This window comes from Xyrauchen texanus, chromosome 21 (genome assembly GCF_025860055.1).
Source record: "Xyrauchen texanus isolate HMW12.3.18 chromosome 21, RBS_HiC_50CHRs, whole genome shotgun sequence".
NCBI classification, from domain to species: Eukaryota; Metazoa; Chordata; class Actinopteri; order Cypriniformes; family Catostomidae; genus Xyrauchen; species Xyrauchen texanus.
Genome location: NC_068296.1, coordinates 27,913,556 through 27,936,659, shown reverse-complemented (window position 1 = coordinate 27,936,659; position 23,104 = coordinate 27,913,556). Strand labels below are relative to the sequence as shown.

Genomic DNA, 23,104 nt, shown 5'->3' with positions numbered 1-23,104 from the left:
AGACTAAACAAAAAGTGTCTTTCAATTTGAAAGAAGTTTTGATTTATATTTATATCATTAAACATAATAAGGGAATGCAATTTGACCACCTACTTTTGCTTTTTACCAGCCACTTTGGTAATGTCTGACATAGAAGAAATAGTTAGAACTCATCATATGCGTGTTTTGTGAGAAGTGCTCGCGCTGCGTTGAGCCAATGACCCTCTGGATACACAGCAATAAGACACGAGTATTAATGTTGGTTTTTTTCGTCTGTTCTTCAAAATATCATCAGTGTGTTTCTTCAAGTGTGCGTCTTTGTTTCTAATGACCAGTGGTGGAAAAATTTCTCAACTTCCATAGTCAAATCGTCATTTTTATTTGTATAGCCCCTTTCACAAACCATTGTTTCAAAGTAGCTTTATAGAAAATCATGCATTAACAGAAAATGAAACTGTAAAATATATAATGTCTTCATAAGTAAATGTACAGATACCACACTCATTAACTACTTAAGTAAAATTAAAATCATCCATTAAAATACTACTTAAGTATAATTAAAAAGTACCTGTGTAATGAGTTTACAAGTTGGGCAAGGAGGAAGCTATTTTAAACCATAAAAGACAATAACAAAGCACTGCTTTCCCGCAGTCACTTTGTACACACATACACAGCTTCATACGTCTCTCTCTCTCCATCTGCCCCTGTCTCCTCTCCTTAAATGCTCCCACCGCCCCTCACTGGAATGCGAAACCAGTGTGGAACACAGGTGGAACTTGTTCACCACTTGTCTTCCCAGTCTCACTCTGCAGAGTCGCCACTTGGCCCCGCCATGCTCGACACAACCTGGTTTTAAAAATACTTAAGTATCAAAAAGTACTACAAATTCAAATCCTTTCACCTTATGAAGTGTGACACGTTCATGTTGTTATTTTTAAAGTCATGTTATTGAGTCTCGTTTTCAAATGCTTGTTTTACTTCTGTTTAATTGTATTTATTTTTTCAAAACAAAGCCTTTCTAGGGACCTGAGATGCTAATTAGCATGTGCTATACTCGCTACGTACAATAAAATGCAAAGTAATCTCTTCGGTAATCAAAATAATTTTTTAATGTAACTGTATTCTGATTACTGAATATATTACTTTGCATTTTATTTTAATTTGTTCTATTTAATATTTAGTCTAGTAAGTTATATATCCATTTAAATGATGCGATCCAAAGAGCATTTTAACAGCGGTGGTACACTTTCTTAAGATGAGTAACGTTAATACAAGCAGACATCTATTTTTCCTTACATTTTCTTTTATTTTCTTTTTTTGCTGAAATTGTCTTCTTGTACCATCCCTAAAAAAATCAATAGTTCAGTATACAATAAGTAAAGCTGAGACGCATGAGGATAAGCACAAATCTTTTATTAATAAAATAAGCTATAGTTCCTGTAAATGAACAAGAACATAATATAATTCATTTAAAAAATAATATCAATAATAAAATTCAACATATTTACTTATTCTGTTCCTGAGCACTTTTGAGTTGAAGCTACCATTTTAAACATAGTTACTACAATACAAGGTATTAAAGAAGGGCCTAACTACACTGAAGTATTATCTTTATTGTGAAATATATTTATCAGTATTAAATAGCATTTGAACAGATACACCAGTGTGTAAATAAATGTAAACACATTCATGTAAATAAATTAATCAAAAACAGCAGCATTTAACTAAATATTCAGCAACAAATAGAAGACGTGAAATAATACATAGCGTATTCTGGCGGTTCATGCACATGAATCCTCTGAACAAACCGATTCACTAAAATGAATAATGAGGAGAGGGCAGTTTAGGAAAGTTTTGTGTACAAGAATCATCCAAACGAACCGATTCACTGAAATGAATCAGACTTTCTAAAGATTCATATGAAAGATCCTTATAGTAGAGCACATTTGATCAGTCTTCTTGAAAAGTGTTCACATAAACAAGTGCTGACATGGGTGCAAGTTTCAAGAAAATCTGTTAAAATTTCGGGAAATTTTGCGAATGAAAAAGGAAGTCTGTCCAGGACAGACTTCCAAAAACCAAGATGATCCCGGGAAAACATGGATGGGTGGCAACTTGCCATGAGCACTTTTTACAGCACACGCAGACATAAGCACACATGTGTGAGTTTGAAAGCATCTGACAAACAGGGAGCGGGTACCAAAATATTCGATGTGGCACCCAATTTTCCATTCAACATCATTCATGAATAAAGCAAAATCATGTGGTATAAACACCTACTGTAATCATCAACAGCATCAGAGGAGAGTCATTCATTGTTCCACGTATTCAGTGGCTTATGTACAGTGAAGAATACATTCAGACCACCATGTTTGTACACAGCTAGATTAAATTACATCTTATCTGTGTGTTTGGAAGTATTTTGTTCAGTGTTACTCGCTGGTCTGATACAGACTGCATGAGTGTTTGTGCTCATGCTGGCTGCTGTCAATCAAACACACTGCTCGATATTTAAACTGCTCTTTGCTCTCTTTTCGCAAATAATGAAACACATTTTTTTAATCCAGGTATCGAGTAATGAGATGGATGGTCTGTATCAAACTAAAATTATTTGTTTGGCTAAAAAAATTAGCGAAGTAAAAGTTGCAACAAATTTAAATACTCAAGAAAGTATACATTGGAAAAAAGCTACTTAAGTACAGTAATTAAGTATTTGTACTTCATTACTTTACACCACTTCTAATGACAGTTGTTGTTGTATGTCATTCCGTGAGGTTGCACTGTGGCGTGTAGTTGAGCAAAATTTGTGGGTGCTATTTTTGTCCTGCTTGCCTCTGCTTTCTTATTAATTGTTGGTTTATGTATGCTTTTGGATTTACTCACTTTGGTTACATCCCGTCTCACCCATAGTCCTAAGCACAGTGTTTTAAGGACACTGTGTTAAGTTAAACTTAGTTTGAAACTTTGAAAAACCCATCTTGAGATCCTAGCATAGAGCACATATATATACATATATAGCACATATATATATTTTGAACAGAAAAATTAAAGTTTGTTATAGATGCAATGCTTTAAACTTTTGGCAAATCAAATGTTTTCTTGACCAAATTAATGAACATAACTTTTCTGTTCCTCCGAACTCATACTTATCAGTCGTCCATGATTTTAGTTCTTTAATCTTCCCATTCCATCAAAATGACGGATAATGATTATTTGCAGTGCAAACTCTGAAAGCTTCTAAAAATGGGGTGCTCCTGCACAAGACACTGAAAAAACGTAGAGACATAGAACGGTGTCCATCTAGCGCAAGATTAAATAGAAAAACATTTGAAAAACAGACACTGCAGAAGACAACAGACAACCTCACGTGGGCCACTGAAAATGTCAAACAGGCTGGATTTGATCTGCAGGCTGCCAGTTGAATAGGCCTGCCCTACACCATACATTTCACCTTTTACCACCCATCCCCCACCATCCATCTCATCTTGTGCAACAGCACCTTCCCAGGAGCCAGGATTCTTCTGTTCGCCTCTTTGTTTATATTGCCTCTTCCATTTCTCATGACCACTGCAGGAGATGATCACACCTGTGATGAAGCATCTTGAACAATAAGAGAAAAGTTGTGTTTTATTGTTCTATCGGATCGATAGTGTAGCTGTTTGTGATGTGTAGCTGGAGAAAAACAAGCTCCATGGCAACCACTCACAAGACGTACCTGAAACCATTCAGGAGTTCTTCGCAGGTATGAAAGGAAAAGTGTGGGAGGAAACTGAAAATCAGACTTGACATAGAGAAAGGACAGGGACAAACAGAGCATTGAGTACGTGTTGATGGAGTCTCGCAATGTGAAACTGCTGCTGTGAACAAGGGATACTATAGTTTAAACTCTTATCTTTTGCCTCATTCTCCATCACTGGCCAGTGGCATTCATTAGAGCTGACCAGTTGTGGGATTCCATCATGACGATCTCACAGGTGTGACTGCACTATAAGAAATTGTTTGTTGGACTTCCTGCATGCAGTGTTTATGGGAAGAACCTGTAACAACAGGCAATTATCTCAGGCTGTTCTGTATTTACAGACAATTGGCTTACATTACAATATTTATTTATTATTATAAATTTGTTGAACAATGAAGGCAGTTGAAGGAGGTTACATTGCATACATAATTGGCCATACAGTATATGTGGAAAACAATCTGTGTGAGTGGATGTGTGTGTGTTTTGGTTCTGTTTCAAGTTGAAAGGATACATCAAGTTCATCCTAAACTAATATAGGATGACATTGCTGTAGCCATTGAGATCATATTTTAAAAACAACAACAATGACGAATGATCAGAAACTGTCCCACTGTCCACCCTAAAATTTAAAGAAAATAGCACAATATTAAAATTTAGGTTTAGGGTTTGAATATTATTCCATAATATTCTTTATTTTGAAAGTACTCTTATGCTAATGTCTCAAGCCCCCAGTTTAAGACCCTTCAACCTTTACTTTTTACCTTACATTTTCATGACCAAAAATGGAACTAAGGGTGCTTTCACATTTGGTTCGATTCCTTGGACCGATCCCGAGTTCGTTTCCAGGTTTGGTGAGTAACGGAATACATGTAATTTTATTACGCATTTAAAATAAAAATTTTAATAACTGTATTAAACTACAGTTACAATTTATAGAATTTAGAGAATTACATTTGAAGTAGTTGTAGTGGGAGCGGGAGTGTTGGTGGCGTAGTGGGCTAAAGCACTGAACTAGTAAGCAGGAGGGTGTCGGTTCGATCCCCACAGCCAACACAATTGTGTCCTTGAGCAAGGCACTTAACTCCAGGTTGCTCCAGGGGGATTGTCCCTATAATAAGGCCTCTGTAACTCGCTTTGGATAAAAGCATCTGACAAATGCATAAATGTAAATGTAAGTACGTTTGGAACAGCAAAAATATAAATAAAATGTGCGTAAATGCTTTATGCTATGCTAAAATGCTATTTCTAGTCATTTTACATGCAACTGTTACCAGGCACAACCACGGTTTTTTTTTAATCAAGAAAATCCATGTTAGATCATAATCGAACCACTTAATCTTGACATTTCTTTTGAATATCAACATCTGTGAGATTTTTTCCATCAGAAATTTTTTGAGGTTAAGTGATAAAAAACATTTTTACATTGGAAAATAATGATCTGTTATGTTGGATATTACCCTTTTAAAATCTATGTGTTAATGGGAGATTTGTGGACACATTAATGCATTTAGATTTGTGTGGTGATGAATTGTAAATAATAAAAAAGGGGCCCCCAACATTAGCCGAGAAGCCCCAGAGGGTAAATTTGTTAGAGGTGTCATTAAAATTTTACTGTATGCATAAAATACATCTGATATCATTCTTAATACATTATTTTTTAAATGTAATGTAAAATACCAAATCACATAGATTGAATTCCACTCAATTAGTCTTAAGGTTATAATAAATAGCAAATATGATACACCTAATGCATTGAATTATTTAACAATAACCCCATTGATTATAATAATTATTAAATAAAAAATAATAACACCAGAAATAATATGCCACTGGGTTCTATTTCCCTAATTCTAAGAGGGGCATCTTTCCCCAAGGATCTAACATAACCTTTACACTTGTCAAAAAAAAAAAAATAATAATAATAATAATAAATAAATAAATTGTATATGTATATATACAGTGAGGAAAATAAGTATTTGAACACCCTGCTATTTTGCAAGTTCTCCCACTTGGAAATCATGGAGGGGTCTGAAATTGTCATCGTAGGTGCATGTCCACTGTGAGAGACATAATCTAAAAAGAAAACTCCAAAAATCACAATGTATGATTTTTTAACTATTTATTTGTATGATACAGCTGCAAATAAGTATTTGAACACCTGTCTATCAGCTAGAATTCTGACCCTCAAAGACCTGTTAGTCTGCCTTTAAAATGTCCACCTCCACTCCATTTATTATCCTAAATTAGATGCACCTTTTTGAGGTCGTTAGCTGCATAAAGACACCTGTCCACCCCATACAATCAGTAAGAATCCAACTACTAACATGGCCAAGACCAAAGAGCTGTCCAAAGACACTAGAGACAAAATTGTACACCTCCACAAGGCTGGAAAGGGCTACGGGAAATTGCCAAGCAGCTTGGTGAAAAAAGGTCCACTGTTGGAGCAATCATTAGAAAATGGAAGAAGCTAAACATGACTGTCAATCTCCCTCGGACTGGGGCTCCATGCAAGATCTCACCTCGTGTGGTCTCAATGATCCTAAGAAAGGTGAGAAATCAGCCCAGAACTACACGGGAGGAGCTGGTCAATGACCTGAAAAGAGCTGGGACCACCGCTTCCAAGGTTACTGTTGGTAATACACTAAGACGCCATGGTTTGAAATCATGCATGGCACGGAAGGTTCCCCTGCTTAAACCAGCACATGTCAAGGCCTGCCTTAAGTTTGCCAATGACCATTTGGATGATCCAGAGGAGTCATGGGAGAAAGTCATGTGAGTCAAATGAGACCAAAATAGAACTTTTTGGTCATAATTCCACTAACCGTGTTTGGAGGAAGAAGAATGATGAGTACCATCCCAAGAACACCATCCCTACTGTGAAGCATGGGGGTGGTAGCATCATGCTTTGGGGGTGTTTTTCTGCACATGGGACAGGGCTGACTGCACTGTATTAAGGAGAGGATGACCGGGGCCATGTATTGCGAGATTTTGGGGAACAACCTCCTTCCCTCAGTTAGAGCATTGAAGATGGGTCGAGGCTGGGTCTTCCAACATGACAATGACCTGAAGCACACAGCCAGGATAACCAAGGAGTGGCTCTGTAAGAAGCATATCAAGGTTCTGGCATGGCCTAGCCAGTCTCCAGACCTAAACCCAATAGAGAATCTTTGGAGGGAGCTCAAACTCTGTGTTTCTCAGCGACAGCCCAGAAACCTGACTGATCTAAAGAAGATCTGTGTGGAGGAGTGGGCCAAAATCCCTCCTGCAGTGTGTGCAAACCTGGTGAAAAACTACAGGAAACGCTTTGACCTCTGTAATTGCAAACAAAGGCTACTGTACCAAATATTAACATTGATTTTCTCAGGTGTTCAAATACTTATTTGCAGCTGTATCATACAAATAAATAGTTAAAAAATCATACATTGTGATTTCTGGATTTTTTTTTAGATTATGTCTCTCACAGTGGACATGCACCTACGATGACAATTTCAGACCCCTCCATGATTTCTAAGTGGGAGAACTTGCAAAATAGCAGGGTGTTCAAATACTTATTTTCCTCACTGTATATATATATACATTATATATATATATATATATATATATATATATATATATATATATATATATATATATATATATATATATATATATATATATACACATTATAAATCAGTTATTAAGTATGATATAATATGTAATGTATACATACTGTAGAACTTACATATATATTGGATGATGCGTCATCATCCTGTACATGGTAAGCATATCTAAATATGTTAAAAGTTAAAAATTAAATGCACATTGTTCGTAAACGGGGCATCATATCCCATCTTTCCCTACATGTTTGTGTGTTGCACATATATGCTTGTGTTAACAGCCCACCTGTACTCTAAACAGGTCTGTACTTGTTGTACAATAACATTCTGCAATTTCACAATTGTTTGCCAGCCACAGTAAATAATCTTGGATTTGAAGGCCGCCTTCAGTCTTGGGGAAACTGCTCAATGTATTTCACAGAATAATAATGTTCCCAGGGTTAACAGAGCCTGTAATTATAAAGGAGGAAAAAACAGTATTAGGGTATGATCTGGCAGAATGGATCTATGTGGGAAAGACAAATAATGCTAACAGGAGCTTTTCCTGTGGACAATTACTTTGGTTGGATTCATTTTCTAAATGGGATATTTCATTTTAAGCCTAATTACAAGATATGGGAGAGTTCAGGTTGGGCAGCCTCTGTGATACAGTACATGCATTTGGGTTTGTAGCTGTTAATAAAAATAACTTTTGAGAGGCTTTATCACAAAAGGGGGCTAATTAAAGTTGTTGTTGTTCATTTATATTTAAATTAATAAGATAATAAAGAATCTTTCATTAGCAAAGAAAGTTGCAGAAATTAAATTTTTACAAAAATAGTTTACACAAAAGCAAAATGAACCACAGGTGGTAGCACTGGTCATACTAGTTGGAAGAAAAGATGTTTTAATATGCACCAATTGATCTCATTTACAAACTTCAGTTAGTACATTAAAACACTGCGTAAACATAGTAATTTGGAGAGTGGTTTTATATAATGGTTTATGAATTATTGCAGTGTATTCAGTAGTGGCTACAAGGACATCACTCCAATAATAAATCACATTATTTTAAATGGGAGATCAAGCAGAGCAAAATATATTTAGCATTTACTGTATGCATGTTATGTTCACACATAACCATTATATTTTGTGCCTGTGAGTGTGTGTGTGTGTGTGTTTCATTAATGTTCCTTAATTCTTTTCTTTGCTTCTAACTTGCTACACTGATGGAACACACTGGACTTTGCTGTATTTATCCAGTCGCATGTGAGTACATCTGACATAATTTTTAAAATGCACACTTAATGTCTGCATACTACTGCCTTCATTAATGACATAATAGAAAGGAAGAAATAAAGAAAATATACATTAATCATCTTGTTACACAGTTATATAGGAAATGCATACATAAGAGGAATTTAAATATAGATTTAGTTTATTTATTATTATTTGAGAGACCATGGAATTAAATGAAAGACATGAAACTAGCATAGCTTTGTAGAACAATTGGTTGCCTAGGTCAAAGGTCAATTAGACAGTTTAGTAAAACTATTGTTCATTATACAAAAATATTTGACTCCAGGGTGTGATTGATCAGTTAAAATTAAACATTCCATAGATCCGTGTTATAAATACTACATCATAAATAAATACATATTTTCCTTAATATACATAGTTTTGTATTGCACACATTTATTCAAAATTGTATACCATAGTGCATGTGCTCAGTTTTGAAACCTAATAAATTGTGTTTTATTAAAGTCTTTGTGTTCAAATTTTTTTTTTTTTTTTTGGCTTTTTGTTTGCTTTTTACAATAGTCAAATTTTTTAATTCATATTTTTTTGTCTGTGTTGTCATTCTGTGGTGTAGGTGATATCATCTGACATGAAGGAAGACCACATCTTCCGTCTGACAGGAAGGGGAGCGGATCAAGATCCAAAGGGCGTGTTCAGCATTAACCGACTGACGGGAGAGGTGGCGGTTAGTCGAGCATTGGACCGAGAGGCCATTGCGTACTATCATGTGAGTGCCATTTTAAAATAATGTTTTTCAACACTGGCCACTTTTGAAAGCTAATGTACAATTAAGTACAATGTACTTAATGTAAATTTCACTTTTTCACGGTTTATTTAAGTCATATTAGATAGTCACACAACTAACTCTACAGCCCTAATCGAAAAGAAAATATGTTTTGCTTCACTTCATGCATCATGACGATTAATGGCTTAAATGACTCGTGTCTCCTTGGCAGCCTTGGCGAAGAGAAGCCAACTGCCTTACAGGATGTAGGACTATAGTTAGAGGCAGTTATTGTACACTCCACGTGTATGATCAATGATGCAGCTGTCAGATGGCCTGTCAGACAGCACTCAGCTAATGTGTGTTGCAAGTTTGTGTGTTCGAACATGACAGGTCCTTCACATCTTTTACTTGATTTGGTTTAGCAACATGGACCCCACGGTCAAGAAATACCTGAAGATATTAGGGAATTTTAAAATGGTGATTTCCAGGTATTGAAAATGCATGGAATATTATCAGCTCTTAAAGGGATAGTTTACTCAAAATTTATTATATTTTACTTACACACATTCTTCCAAACCCTTATGACTTTTTCTTTTCCGTGGAAGTCAAAAGTAGAATGTTAGGCAGAGTGTTAGTTTCAGTCGCCATTCAATTCCATTGCATCTTTTTTCCTTATAGTGAAAGTGAATGGTAACTGAGGATAACATTCTTTGTAATATCTGCTTTTGTGTTCCATAGAAGAAAGAAAGTCAAATGGGTTTGGATCCAATGATAAGGTTAGGGTGAACCATTCCTTTAAAAAGTAATGGATAAGTTAAGTCAGAAGTTTTTCTAGTTATGCTCAACTCTAAAATATTTAATCAACAAGAAATAACTTGGGTACACTTTACATTAAGGTTGCATTTTGTTTTTTTACATTTGTAAATTATTTAAGTATCATGAACAATAATGAACATTATTCATATTATTCATTTAGTTGTTTACGGCATTTATTAATCTTGGTTATTGTTTATTTATGAAAATTCACTTATTCATTGTTAGTTTGTTTTAGTTCATAGTGCTTAGTAGGGATAGTTCACCCAAAAATGAAAATTCTCTCTTCATGCACTCACCCTCATGCCACCCCAGATATGTATGACTTTCTTTCTTCCGCTGAACACAAATTAAGATTTTTAGAAGAATGTCTTAGCTCTCTAGGTACATATAATTCAAGTGAATGGGTGCCAAAAACCACATAAATGCAGCATAAAAGTAATCCATAAAACAACAGTGGTTAAATACATATTTTCAGAAGTGATATGTTGAGTGAGAAACGGATCAATATTTAAATCACTTTTTGCTAGATAGTCTTCTCCCTACCCATTAGGGGGTATAAGCATGAAGAATGTAAAATGTGCTTAGGAGGGTTTTAAGCAATCAATGTCAGCCTGTCGCCTTTGGCTTTCTTTTTTAATAATAATAATAAAATACAAATTTTGGGGGGGAATAACAGATCAATCTACATAATATTGCTTCTTTTGTGGACCACAGTTTTTGCTTAGGGCACCTCAAACTTGGCCGGGCAAGCATGTGTGTATGTGTGCGTTTGGACCAGGTGATTGCGGTAAAGCTTGTGTCTGCTCTGGAGACAAGGGTAAGCAAAGGTAGACTTACCCCAGTTGAGATCAAAGCCCTTACTTGGCAGAGCACTTGACATTTACATTTTTTGATCTCTATTTCTCTCACATCCACACTGCCCGCAATCTCAAAAGCAACTGGCAAGAGAGTGCACATCAACGCCTGACATTTTACAGCACTAATGCTCTCACGCTCCTATCTTGATGAAGGAATGATGCTAACTGCATATTTATTTACATCTGTTGCCTCTGTCTTCCTGAGATTTAAGAACATCAATTTGTACCTTTATCATTACTACTGTTGCTCATACGATAGGATAACGCATTTAAGCATTAAAAAATATAAATACCTCATAAAAAAGCTTAATAAGCACAGTTTTTTTTTTGTTCTGTGTTGATGCATTTATTTTTTAAACAGAAAGATTGGATGGGACATGTTGAAGGTTTTTAATTTTTTAAAAAGCCAGTGAGTTTTAGGTATATCACAGCATTGAACCATGATTTGCTACTTGCTAGTTGGTTGCAGTAAGTCATTAATATTTTTGGTAAACGTTTAGAAGTAGACTAGCATATAGATGAATTCAAAGCTCATAAAGCACAACAGTCTGGTTCTGGATGTAAAAATCCCATCGCATTTTACCACTGAGGAATTGATTTTTAATGAAAACTTACAGTATAAACCTTTAAAGACAGACGTACCGTGAGCTCAATGGTTGTTAATCAATGTTATATATTCTGTTGAAGCCATCAGTCCATGTTAGTTCAACTTTATTTTTTAAAACTTGTGTTTTACCATGGGATCCTAAAGAGAACGATCTACCAATCAGAGAGTGGCAGCAGAAAAAAATGATTAAACGAGCACTACAATATCATGAATCGGCAGTGATGCAGAGAATAATAGGCTCAGGAGCAGAGTAAAAAATGAATTTATTTTATACAAAAACAAACAAACTCTCACAAGGGAAAAACAATAAACATAAACTACCCCGTAGGGGAAAAGTAAAATCCAGGCTGGGGCAGAGGGTAAGGGGGAACAGACCCAACCAGACTGGGTAGGGATTAAACAGGACCAAAATGAGACAGGGAACTGGACCAACTGACAAGTCTGACTAGAAACACAAAACAAACTGAATACACAAGACAAACTGGCACTTGAAAGCACACAAGTGGAGGCTAAAATAAGGAGAAAAATCAAACGAGTTAACAGGGGACAGGGAAGGCAAATTAACTAATAATAAGCAAACAAGGAGGCAGGGTATGAAGTAAGACAGAGAGGCACAGGGCAATACAGAAACAAACAAAGCCACGTACACTCACAAGACAACAAAACACTCGAATGGCATGAGTGCACATTGCCAAGACAATAAGGCAATATACGCTCATGCCAACCGACAAACAAGATGAACAAGACAACGCCAAACAAAGCGATGCCACGCATTCTCACACTAAATGAAACCTGAGCATTTTACAAAGTGACATTGCAACCTAGTCTCATAGAATGAACATTAATTAAACAACATATTTACATACTTATATGTGCCACATTCTCTGTTTTACAACAGTTTCCTGTTAAAAAGAACACTAGAGGCACTACAACAACTGTGCGGTCTATTCTCTAATCAAAAAATCATGACTACAACAGCCGATTATACATTTTTCACACTATTACTCACACACTGCTATGTTATGACATTAAAAGTCTTTAAGTCGAATGCGTCATTTGATAAAAGATAAAATATAATGCTTGTATACAATTGTTTAGGTGTTTGCATGATATTTGCCATACTTTTACGATTGTTTGTCCCGGACACATATGTGAACTTTATTTGCTTCAATTGCACAAAATAAAGTGGCACCATCTGGTAATACACATGGGGTGTAAAAAGAGGCACATTACTTTCATGCAGAAACCATTCAAAACTTTCATAAGATAAAGTCAACGGTCCACAATTATGCAATTACACACAAAACACAAAACAGTTTATTCAAAAATCTTTTCAAAATGTTTGCCATTCAGCTGCACCGCTTACTGGAGAAGGCGTCACCATTTGCATATGCCCTTGTCAGTGAACGCCTGCAAGAGCTGATGCTATGATTTGACAATTGTTTGCTTGATGAATTTCTAAAATTCTAACTGTTTTAACGAAATATAAACAATAAAATTATGTCTCTGTTTTGTCATCGTGAGCAACAACTTTCTACAAATAAATAATTAAATCATTTAGCTACGTTTTCAATGGCAGCAAACTTCGGTGCTTCTCTTTCGCCACATGGCCTCATTGTGTTTTTGGGCCACCCTGTACATTTACACACTTAATCTAGTGTACTTAGCTTCCACAGTAGCTCAGCTGAAAGAGTGTTGGATTTCAGAATTGGAAGACTGCGGTTTGAGACAAGTCAAGCATGCAAGATGACACGTGAGATGAGAGTATCATAGAAGAGACAAAAGATGATGTGGTTGTTTCTGAAAATGTTCTTTTCTTTTCTTATTTTGTTTTTGGAAACTATTGATTAGGTTTAGGTGTTGGTTAAGGGTAAGGATGCGTTTTGTGTCTACCTCCCATTTCATGTTAGATCACTATTGGTTAGGCTTAGGTTAAAGTTTTGGGTTAGAGGGGGACATTTTACTCATTAAAACCTAAATGTGTAAAAAGGCACATAATTGTGTTTTGCAAAAATGTTACCACGGTCATGTAATTTTCATGAAACCAGGCTGGATTTTTGCCTGGCCTATCATAAAATGGTTTAAAATATCCCAAAGATTTAGGATTAAAAGGATATCTAGGGATCAGAGTGAGAGAAAAGGTCCATAGAGACCAAGCAATCACCCACAAAACTCCAGTTACGGCTCAGCAACTTGCTAACAAGCAAACAGAACACCTTAGAAATTGCATAGCAATCACCCAAAACACCCTAGCATTGTGGCAACAACTTTTGTACAAGCAAGCACCACTCACATTTTCTTTAAAAAAAATAAATAAATCAAGTTCCTTAAATTTTCTCTGTGATGTCCTTTCTACGGCTTTCTCTTTCTCTGCTAGCTTACTGAAAGAGGTTTCAGAAATGAGACACAGCCGAACACCAGGCATGTCAGTATTATAATAATCCACTAGTTCCCCTTCTATGGCCAAGAGCCTTAGAGCACTATACTCTAATGGAATGTTGTTCTCTGCGACCATCTCTCTAATCACACAGATGGGCTTGTTCTCTGCTTTCATCACAGCCACCACTCACACACACTCTCTCATATGCAGTAACACCTCCACGATGCCACACTTCACCTAATTCTGTGCCACACTGGTGGGAATAAACGCATTTTCAGGCTGATCCCTCTGCAGCACATCAGGAATAATTACACCACAGCTAATTCCAGCCAATCTTACACTAAGAGCAATCACAGGCATACAGCAGGCAGTGCGGCCCAGTTCAGCACATATGGGAGGTAGGGTGGTGGGATTTGGGCCAGGGACTGTTTTTGCAGGCAGTGCAGCTTCTCTGCTGTGTATCTTAGTCACCAGCATGACATGAATCAATCCCTAACTCACAGCAGTTCCTAGAAGCTAGTTTTTGCCAGTTTTTACACTTTACTGTTTATTCCTCCCTATTGGCCCACATGTATGTATGGAACAGTTGTGTAAAAGTAGTGTTTTTGTTTTCCATTTTCTGAGGAAAATGTAAGTGAAAATATAGATGGATGGATGGACTGATGGTTGGATATAAAATAAATAGTTCTAGATTGATGAATGAATAGATGGATGGATAGAAAAGATTTTCACAGAGAAGAACACAGATACAGATGCAAGATGTGGACTCACACAGACAAAGCAGAGGGGGGCTGACAAATAGAGACCAGTTGCACTGTTGCACCCAATGTACGGTTATTTATTCTCACATTACAGCAATCGACTGAAACTGTTTAATTCACACTGTTTAAATGAACAACCCACCAGTCCAACTTGCACAGCAGCGGGGAATGAGCTCTCACACACACACACACACACACACACACACACACACACACACACACACACACACACACACACACACACACACACACACATACCAAGAGACACACACTTTCACAACTCAAACACTCTCAGACGCCACATGAATATACAGAGAATCCCACTGACTCTCATTCACACATATATGCAAGCGCACACATGGACACACAAAAATCTTCATTCTTTTGTATTTAGGAAGCATAGCGTTTTCCAAGACCAGCTAACCAACCATGCAATTGACAACTTAGAAGCTTTTTCTCTCTGCAAAATCACAATGTGACTCCTTAATTACGTTCTTCTCGGTGGCGTTCATGGCCAGAGCACTGCAAAACACAAGGCCACAATAAAGGCTCTATTATTGGACTGGTCTGGAATCAGGACTCCATGTCATGCCTTGTTAATTACCTCAGAATGTGGTATTGCTTCACAGTTCCTTCATGCTTGATATTTTACAAAGCCTGATGTAAGCTGTCTCTATTTATTATAAATCAGTTTATTGTTCTATACTAGCTAATATGCAGACACTATACACTCAATTAGCACTTTATTAGGAACACTTCTACACCTAATAATTCATGCAATTATCTATTAAACCAATTGTGAGTCAGAGGGCAATGCATAAAATCATGCAGATACAGGTCAGGAGCTTCAGTTAACACCAACCATCAGAATGGGGAAAAAAGTGATCTCAGTGATTTCGAGCTTTTCATGATTGTTGGTGTCAGACAGTGAAGTTTGAATGTTTCTATAACTGCTGATCTTCTGATATTTTCACACACAATAGTTTCTAGAGTTTACTCAGAATGGTGCCAAAAACTAAAAACATCCAGAGTGTGGCAGTTCTGCAGACAGAAATGCCTTGTTGATGGGAGAGGTAAACGGAGAATAACCAGACTGGTTCGAGCTGACAACAAGGCTATGGTAACTCAGATAACCACTCTGTACTATTGTAGTGAGCAGAATAGCATCTCAGAAAGCACAACACAACAAACCTTGAAGCGGATGGGCTGCAACAGCAGAAGAGAATGTCAGGCACTTTATTAGGACCATATTGTTCCTAGTAAAGTGCTCAGTTCAGTGAGTGTAAGTAAGCCATTCATAGGTTGGCTTCCATAAAAGTATAAATACTCTGGCTTTGTGGTGCTATCAAAACATTGCTCTGTTTGTTTGCAGCGGGCTGACTGGCCAATTGCAGAGGGGGCATTGTTCAGGAAACCTTTTTGAAAACAGTAATTCTTTTTTGCAATTCCATGGTGGCACTAGTGGTCCAGAAATGATACCCTTTGCCTTTGATGGACATTTTTCTCATATCTGTCAGCCATGTGATGAAATCTTAGCGTACAGAAACACCTATGCATGGAGAGAAATTAGAAAAGGAAACATGAAGACATACGGATGGTGTTTTTCCTGTGTTACTGTAGCCAAATGACAGTGCCGCTCCGCTGCCTGCAGAAGAGTCATGTGGTGACATTTTGAGGGGTCTTTTGGTGGCTTGTCTCAGGGGAGACATACTCTCTCCTCATCCACAGCTGGTTGGCACTAAGATATCATGGGATGGGGCTAGGTTCTCTCTGTTCCAGAATGCACTTACTGGAGGGAGCATGTTTACTTACTGCTGGCACAAAGAAATTCCCTGGTCCACAGTAGAGTTGTAATGGAACCACATTTTCCACCAGCTGTTTGCTTGCCACCTGAACCCATGCTGGGTTCCATGACAGGAGAAGTTCCAATATTGTGTCTGTATGATGTTTCCCTCTTTTTTCTGTGAGAACAAGCTATTTACAATAAGTGTAGAGGAAGGTATATACTATTAATTTTACTCAATGTAAATAGAAGTACATCCTATTTGCACCCCATGTTAATACTAATATGCACTATTTGTATTTTGTCAAGTGTAATATATATATATATATAACAATGTATAATAATAACATATTGTTTGTATGTGTGTATATATATACTGTATATAGTTTAATAACTTATATATTGAAAAGTAGCATTATGTATACTAATTTTATACTAAGTCTTTGTATTTACTCTAATATTCTAAACTATATGCTGTACCATTTACTAACTTACTGTATACTATTTTAATGATAATAGTAACATGCACAATTTTAAATATTATTTTTTATATCTTTTTTGGTTTGTTTATTTTTGGGGATTTTTATCTATAGAGATGTGGTTCTTGCCAGTACAAAATTCAGCACCATAATGCTAGGGTATTCACAGTGGCTTCCTGGAATCCTGTTATGTGGTTGTGAAGGTGTTCTAAGTGTATTTTAGTATTTTGATATGTGGTTGCTAGAGTATAAAGGGTGGTTGCCAAGACATTGCTATGCAGTTGCTAAGTTGTTCTGACTGTTTATAGCATGTTGCTATGTATTTACGAAGTAGTTCTGAGTGGTTTGTAGTGTGTTGCTATGTGATTTCTAGGGTGGTCTTGGTGGTTGCAAGGGCATTGCTATGCAGCTTTCACGTTTACCGGAGGGGCGCACTTGCTTGCTGCTGGCACAAAGACATGCCCTGGTCCACCATGGGGTTGTAATGGAACCACCTTGACCAGCAGCTGTTTGTCTGCCATCGACCTGACACTCTCTGTGATCCTTGGGTTGCTGGCATACTGCGTTCCATGGCATGGGAACTTCAGCATCTGTGTGCGTGCAAATTTGTGTGTGTGTGTGTGTGTGTGCCATCTGTCCATGGATGAATTGCTGATATTTATATGATTTTAATTGTATAGAGAGCAGAATACTGTGTGCTCTCAAAGCTAAAGTGTTTTAAAGAACTTAAGAGATATTAGATGTTAAACACAAGAGATCTGTTTGCTGGAAACAATCAACTAATCATCTGTGCCAGCTTGCAGTCTTTATGTGTGCCACTTTGTGTATTTGAACTTTTTGCCTTCTACATCTATCACAATTTCCAATTCCCAATCTGGAACTTTTATCTGGAACTAATTATTTATATAACATACTTAAATTTGAACATGACATTGCCAGAAATGGTCTGTCATTAGTGATGATTTATGGTTGCGAGAAGTCACCGATAAGCTCTGTTTTTATCATAACGGCAACGTTTCTGATTTTATCCTGTTTCAGGCTTGTGAGTTGTATAGTTCTTTACCACATTGACATGCACAGACCTTAGCAGGTATGAAAGGACATGGACAGAGTGTGAAGGGAAATCTGCCATCATTAGTTGTTTGGGTGGGGGTGGGGGGTTGCACCTTTACATTTGACCAAAAGGGGAATCCCTGTAGCCCAGTCAGTGCTTTACCAAGTTTTTGGTAAATTAAATAATATTTTTTTAATGACGTTGAAATCACATTTTTTCACGACATTTCTAAATTTGGCTAATTTGCATGATATCATACGACTGCACTGAATTTATACCACTTTCACCACAGCCAATGATGATGCTGATCATCATTTCCATCTAATATGTGTCACATACAACAGATTCCTATATGTTTACACACTCTACTGATCGGTTAGGTTTAAATAAGTGGTTTGGCTAAGGGCATAATATTAATAAGCATGTCCTTAACGCCTCGTGCGCAAAACTCTGGCTTACTTCAGCAAAAGTCATCCAGGCATTTGCACGTGATGAAATCGTATGAATTTATACGAACAAAGTTGTACGAAATCATACGAAATAGACAACTCTTAAAATATGAATTAATTTTCATGAGATTGGATTGATAAAAGCATGTCTTCATAACTATTGACATCAGTAAAATGCATGTGTTCTAAAAACACAGCAGATCTATATTTTTCCCTACACTTTGTTGACTGCACACCGTCATAGAGCTAAAAAAACAGGAGCTGATATTAAAAATAGCCTTACATATTTAACACAGGTCTAGTAATCTGCTTAAATTGGCAAAAAGAACAGATCAAACTATTACTTCATAAACATAATGTAAAAAGCTTAACTTAATCAAGACTCATGCCCTGATACAAACTCCACTTACAATGTATGCTTAAAAGAAGGATTGTCCTTCATTTTTTTATTGCAGTTCATTTCATGTAATGCTGTCAATTAAGAATGATATTCCAATAACTCTCATTTGTGTGTTCCTCATCTCTAGATTAATAATTAAGATCAACATCTATGCTGATAAAAAAAAAAAAAACATGGCTAAATGAGCATTGTTGAAAGTAACTTTGTAGAAATGAATGGAGCCCCATTGATTATGCTGTCTGACTGACGGGCTATTATTTAAGGGTTGTTTCCGCACATGAAACTCACCTGTGATTTGCTGGATGGTTGCTCAGTCTGCCCAATTTAATAAAACTCAAAGAATTCTGAATACAAATCCACCATTTGGACTCGGCATGTGTTTAGCTTGGAAAAGTTTGGGGTACCGAATCACCTTTTTGATTGTCGGGGTATATGTCCCTGCTGGCTGCTATGACCTTGAATTTTATTTTGCCTTTATGTGCTTTTTGGAGCATCAAAACTGTTGGCACTTATTATTTTGCATTGTATGAAACTACAGAGATGAAATATTCTTCTTAAAATAAAAACTTAATTTGTATTCAGTAGAAGAAAGCCATACACATCTGGGATTGCATGAGGGTGAGTAAATGATCCCTTTGATGAATGGGAGAGATTTGAATGGCCAACGTTTAATGAATGTAAAAAGGAAGTCCCGCCTTCCAGTTAAAAGAGCCAATCACCTTTTAGATACAGACATCGCCTGTCAATCAACATTTTTTTTTTGTGTAATCTGAGGTTAAGTAGCACAATTTATGATATCAGTGGCCACGTTTACATGCACCCTCATAATGCGATTTATAATGCAATTAAGGCAATTCTGCAATTAAACTATAGCTCATGAAAACAGAATATTGCGATTTTGCTTACAATCAGAGTAATGATAATCACGTTAAGATATGTGGAGTACTGTTGTTTTAATCACTTCATACTGGCTTATAAATGCTTTGATCGCATTTCTTCCACTCTGACCAAAGTGCGCCTGCAGCAGTGCGGATCATGTTCCACTCAAGCAGAGGTTCGAAAACATCAGAAAAAGAAGAAGCTGCACTTACTATTCGCTTAATGTAAAACAGCAGTCCATGCACCGTTTTCCAGCAGTGGTGCTCCCCATCTACAGCCACATGGCAAAATAAAACATATTCCCAAGTTGTGAATGTCCGTTTGCAGTGTGAATTGAATGTTGGGGAGATAAAAATATCATATGCTGCAAAATAATGGGAAGAAAACACATCTTTGAAATTAGTTTGTGCTCATTAAACACAACACCGTCCATCGCATATAAATCGCATATCACACAAAAGACATTTATGAACCAATTATTTTTAGTGAATCAAAACAGACACAGCAACCAGTGTAATAGAAAATAACACTTATGAAGTAGTTCTTTCAAAAATCGTTCAAAATTAATTTTCCTTTTGCCAAGCTGTATTTAAAGAGACATATTTGCAGTGGTTTACAAAAAATATTAATTTCTAAAAAAGCATTAAAACATCACATTTCTCAGCAAATAATCAGAGTAATGGAAAGTAAACGGGATTGAAGTGGTTGACCCAAATCATGTAAATGTCTTAATCTAATTATTCCAATAATCAGAGTATTGGTGTACATGTAAAAAAAGCCAGTGTTGTCAGATTTTACTGCTGATTTGAAATATTTTCTTTGATTGTAATGTTGACCAACCATTTTGGAGATTTTGGTTTCCAGCCATTCATGTAGATAGGAGATGAACTTGTATGCTGCTTGTTTACTTAGAAAAAGACTTTGACTCATTGCTATGCCAACAGACTGAATTTAGTTCTTGTGAACAGTATTAGGAATATTCAGGAACTATTAGAATTTTTGGATGTGCTGCAAACATTTTACTTTCGCCGCAAATATTAATACAAGGCACGTAATGTTCATTGAAGCTCAAAAAGCACCTGTGACAGAAAGTAAAGTAATTCATAAAGTAAGGTAAAGCATAAACACTATGTCTTTGTGGTGCTATCAAACATTTTACTCTGTTTGTTGGCACGGTTATCGTGTTAACTTCCGGCTCACCCAATGGCTTGAGTTTGGGCCGGACTACCTTTGTTAAAATGGCAAATGGAATGTTGGTGATATCTCTTGATAAACAATCTAAATTCTGTAGTTCCGTTTAGTGAAGTCGGGCTGCAGAAATTGCATACAGCAGCTTTAAAACGTGTATTTTAAATAGCCTAAGCATTCGTGTTGTGTGAGGTGGTTTGTATTGCTTTTTGATTGCTGTTATCTGTAAGTCTGTGTATCCTTACAGTATGAAGATATCCTTATTAAATACTTCACCAAAAACCAGCCATTCACACAGAATGCATATTTGTGACCGTCTGCACAGTTTTTCAATAGATTTCATATGTAAAAGTCTTTTTAGCAAGTTAGTCCACTGGCGGCCATCTTTGAAATGCTCTCGGGCAGCTATTTTTCTATGTAAACAAGCGTCATACAAGTGAAGCTCCTATCGACTTGAATGGGGGGAAACCGAAATCTCAAAAACGGCTGATCAAGATTACATTAAAAGTACATATTTCAAGTCAGCAGTAAAATCTGACAACACTGATATGACAAATTGTACTTTATCTCAGATTACACTAAAAACACAATTTTAGTGTATAAAAATTATAAATATAAAAAAATCTTATATAGCTAATAAGCATGATCATTCTCAGATTGATTGACAGGCAATGTCTGATCTAAAAGGTTATTGGCTCTTTTACCTGTAAGGTGGGACTTCCTTTCTACATCCGTTGACCATTCCATCCCATTCATTTTAATTGAAGTGGCCCATCTCTGCTAAATAGCCTCTGATGTCTGTGACCGTTACGCCATGTCTCAATGCTTTTTTTTTTTCTCTTCAGTATCTCATGCAGGAATGCTACATTTTTGTGTCAGGTTTAAAAATAGCTTTTAAAACTCTGGAAAAAACTCTAGTGCAAGAATGTAGTTGGTTCTAAATTGCCCCTAAGACATAAACAAAGGAGATGATGTGCTATGTTTATTTGTGGGCAGGTTATAGAATAACATAGTCACTTTCAGATGGGCTGGTTCTGAGAGTGGAGCAGAGACTGTCACATCTCACCAAAAAAATTATAAATAAATAAATAAATAATAATTTCGAGTGCAAAAAATCAATAATAGGTCAGCTGGACTTGGGCTAAGGTAATATCCCATTGTAACATCAATTAGAGTTCTCATTATGTGTGGCCTAACACTAATTACAGCCATTATGTCCATGTTAACAGTTATGATCCCTATAGTGGCATGTACTGAGACTGTTTCTCAATTCTAATCATTTAGGGAAGGGCACTTTTTGTCCTGTTTGCCTTCATATTCCCCCGCTGAGGTTTTTCCATCAGAGACGGTCGTCCTCATCCTTCTGCGTTAATGACCTTCACAGTTTCCATGCCTGTAAGACCGGCGGCGGCTCTATTTCCAGCTTGTACCCTGATACTTAAAACCAAGCCAGTAGTCATGTTTAATGGCACCCAATGGTACTGCTGTCTAATCAGCCCCATCCGTACAGCACCAATCACAGCTGCTGAGATGAAACATTAAACATTTAATGGGAGATTAAAATCTCCATTAGTCTGAAGAGGGCTAAAAAATGCTGGAGGAAAGTGGTCAGGTTTCCAGATTTCACTGCATCCTAGTTTATCATCTAAAGGTCAGAGGCATTCAATGTGTATATCAACAAATAATTATATGAAATTATTAATGTAGGCTCGTGCTAAATGAAGGCTAACTGGATGTTTTTATTACAGTGCTTGCAAGGCAGCATTGTATTGATATTACTCTAACATTCTGCAATAATTCTTTTGTAAACTTAAAGAGATAGTTTGGTATTTCCTATAGGAAATGCAACTCTAGGTTAAGATCTTCTTGATTCCAGCTTCTACAAATAAGCCTGTATATTGAGCAAGGCTTGTGTGCAACTCGCCCTGTTAAAAAAGTGCCGCTCTAGGTGAATATAGTGGACCAGGTTCTGACAACTGGAGCTTGCCTGCAGGAAATAGAATTAACTGCCAATATTTTTGCCAATAATACAACCCCCAGTATTTCCACCCCAATTTAACCCCTGCATAGGCATGGTCTGGTACAACCAGCCAATCAGAACTAACGATCGTTGAATGTTAGATGGCATGTAC

General features: G+C 36.6%; 1 protein-coding gene across 1 annotated transcript in view; it reads left to right on the top strand.

Moving 5' to 3' along the window:
* Positions 1 to 23,104, top strand: part of LOC127661937 (cadherin-13-like) — a 562,582-nt gene that overhangs the window by 248,189 nt on the left and 291,289 nt on the right. The window contains exon 5 of the mRNA XM_052152905.1: positions 9,167 to 9,319. Coding sequence (XP_052008865.1) covers positions 9,167 to 9,319 — 153 coding nt within the window. The remainder of the gene's footprint in view (positions 1 to 9,166; positions 9,320 to 23,104) is intronic.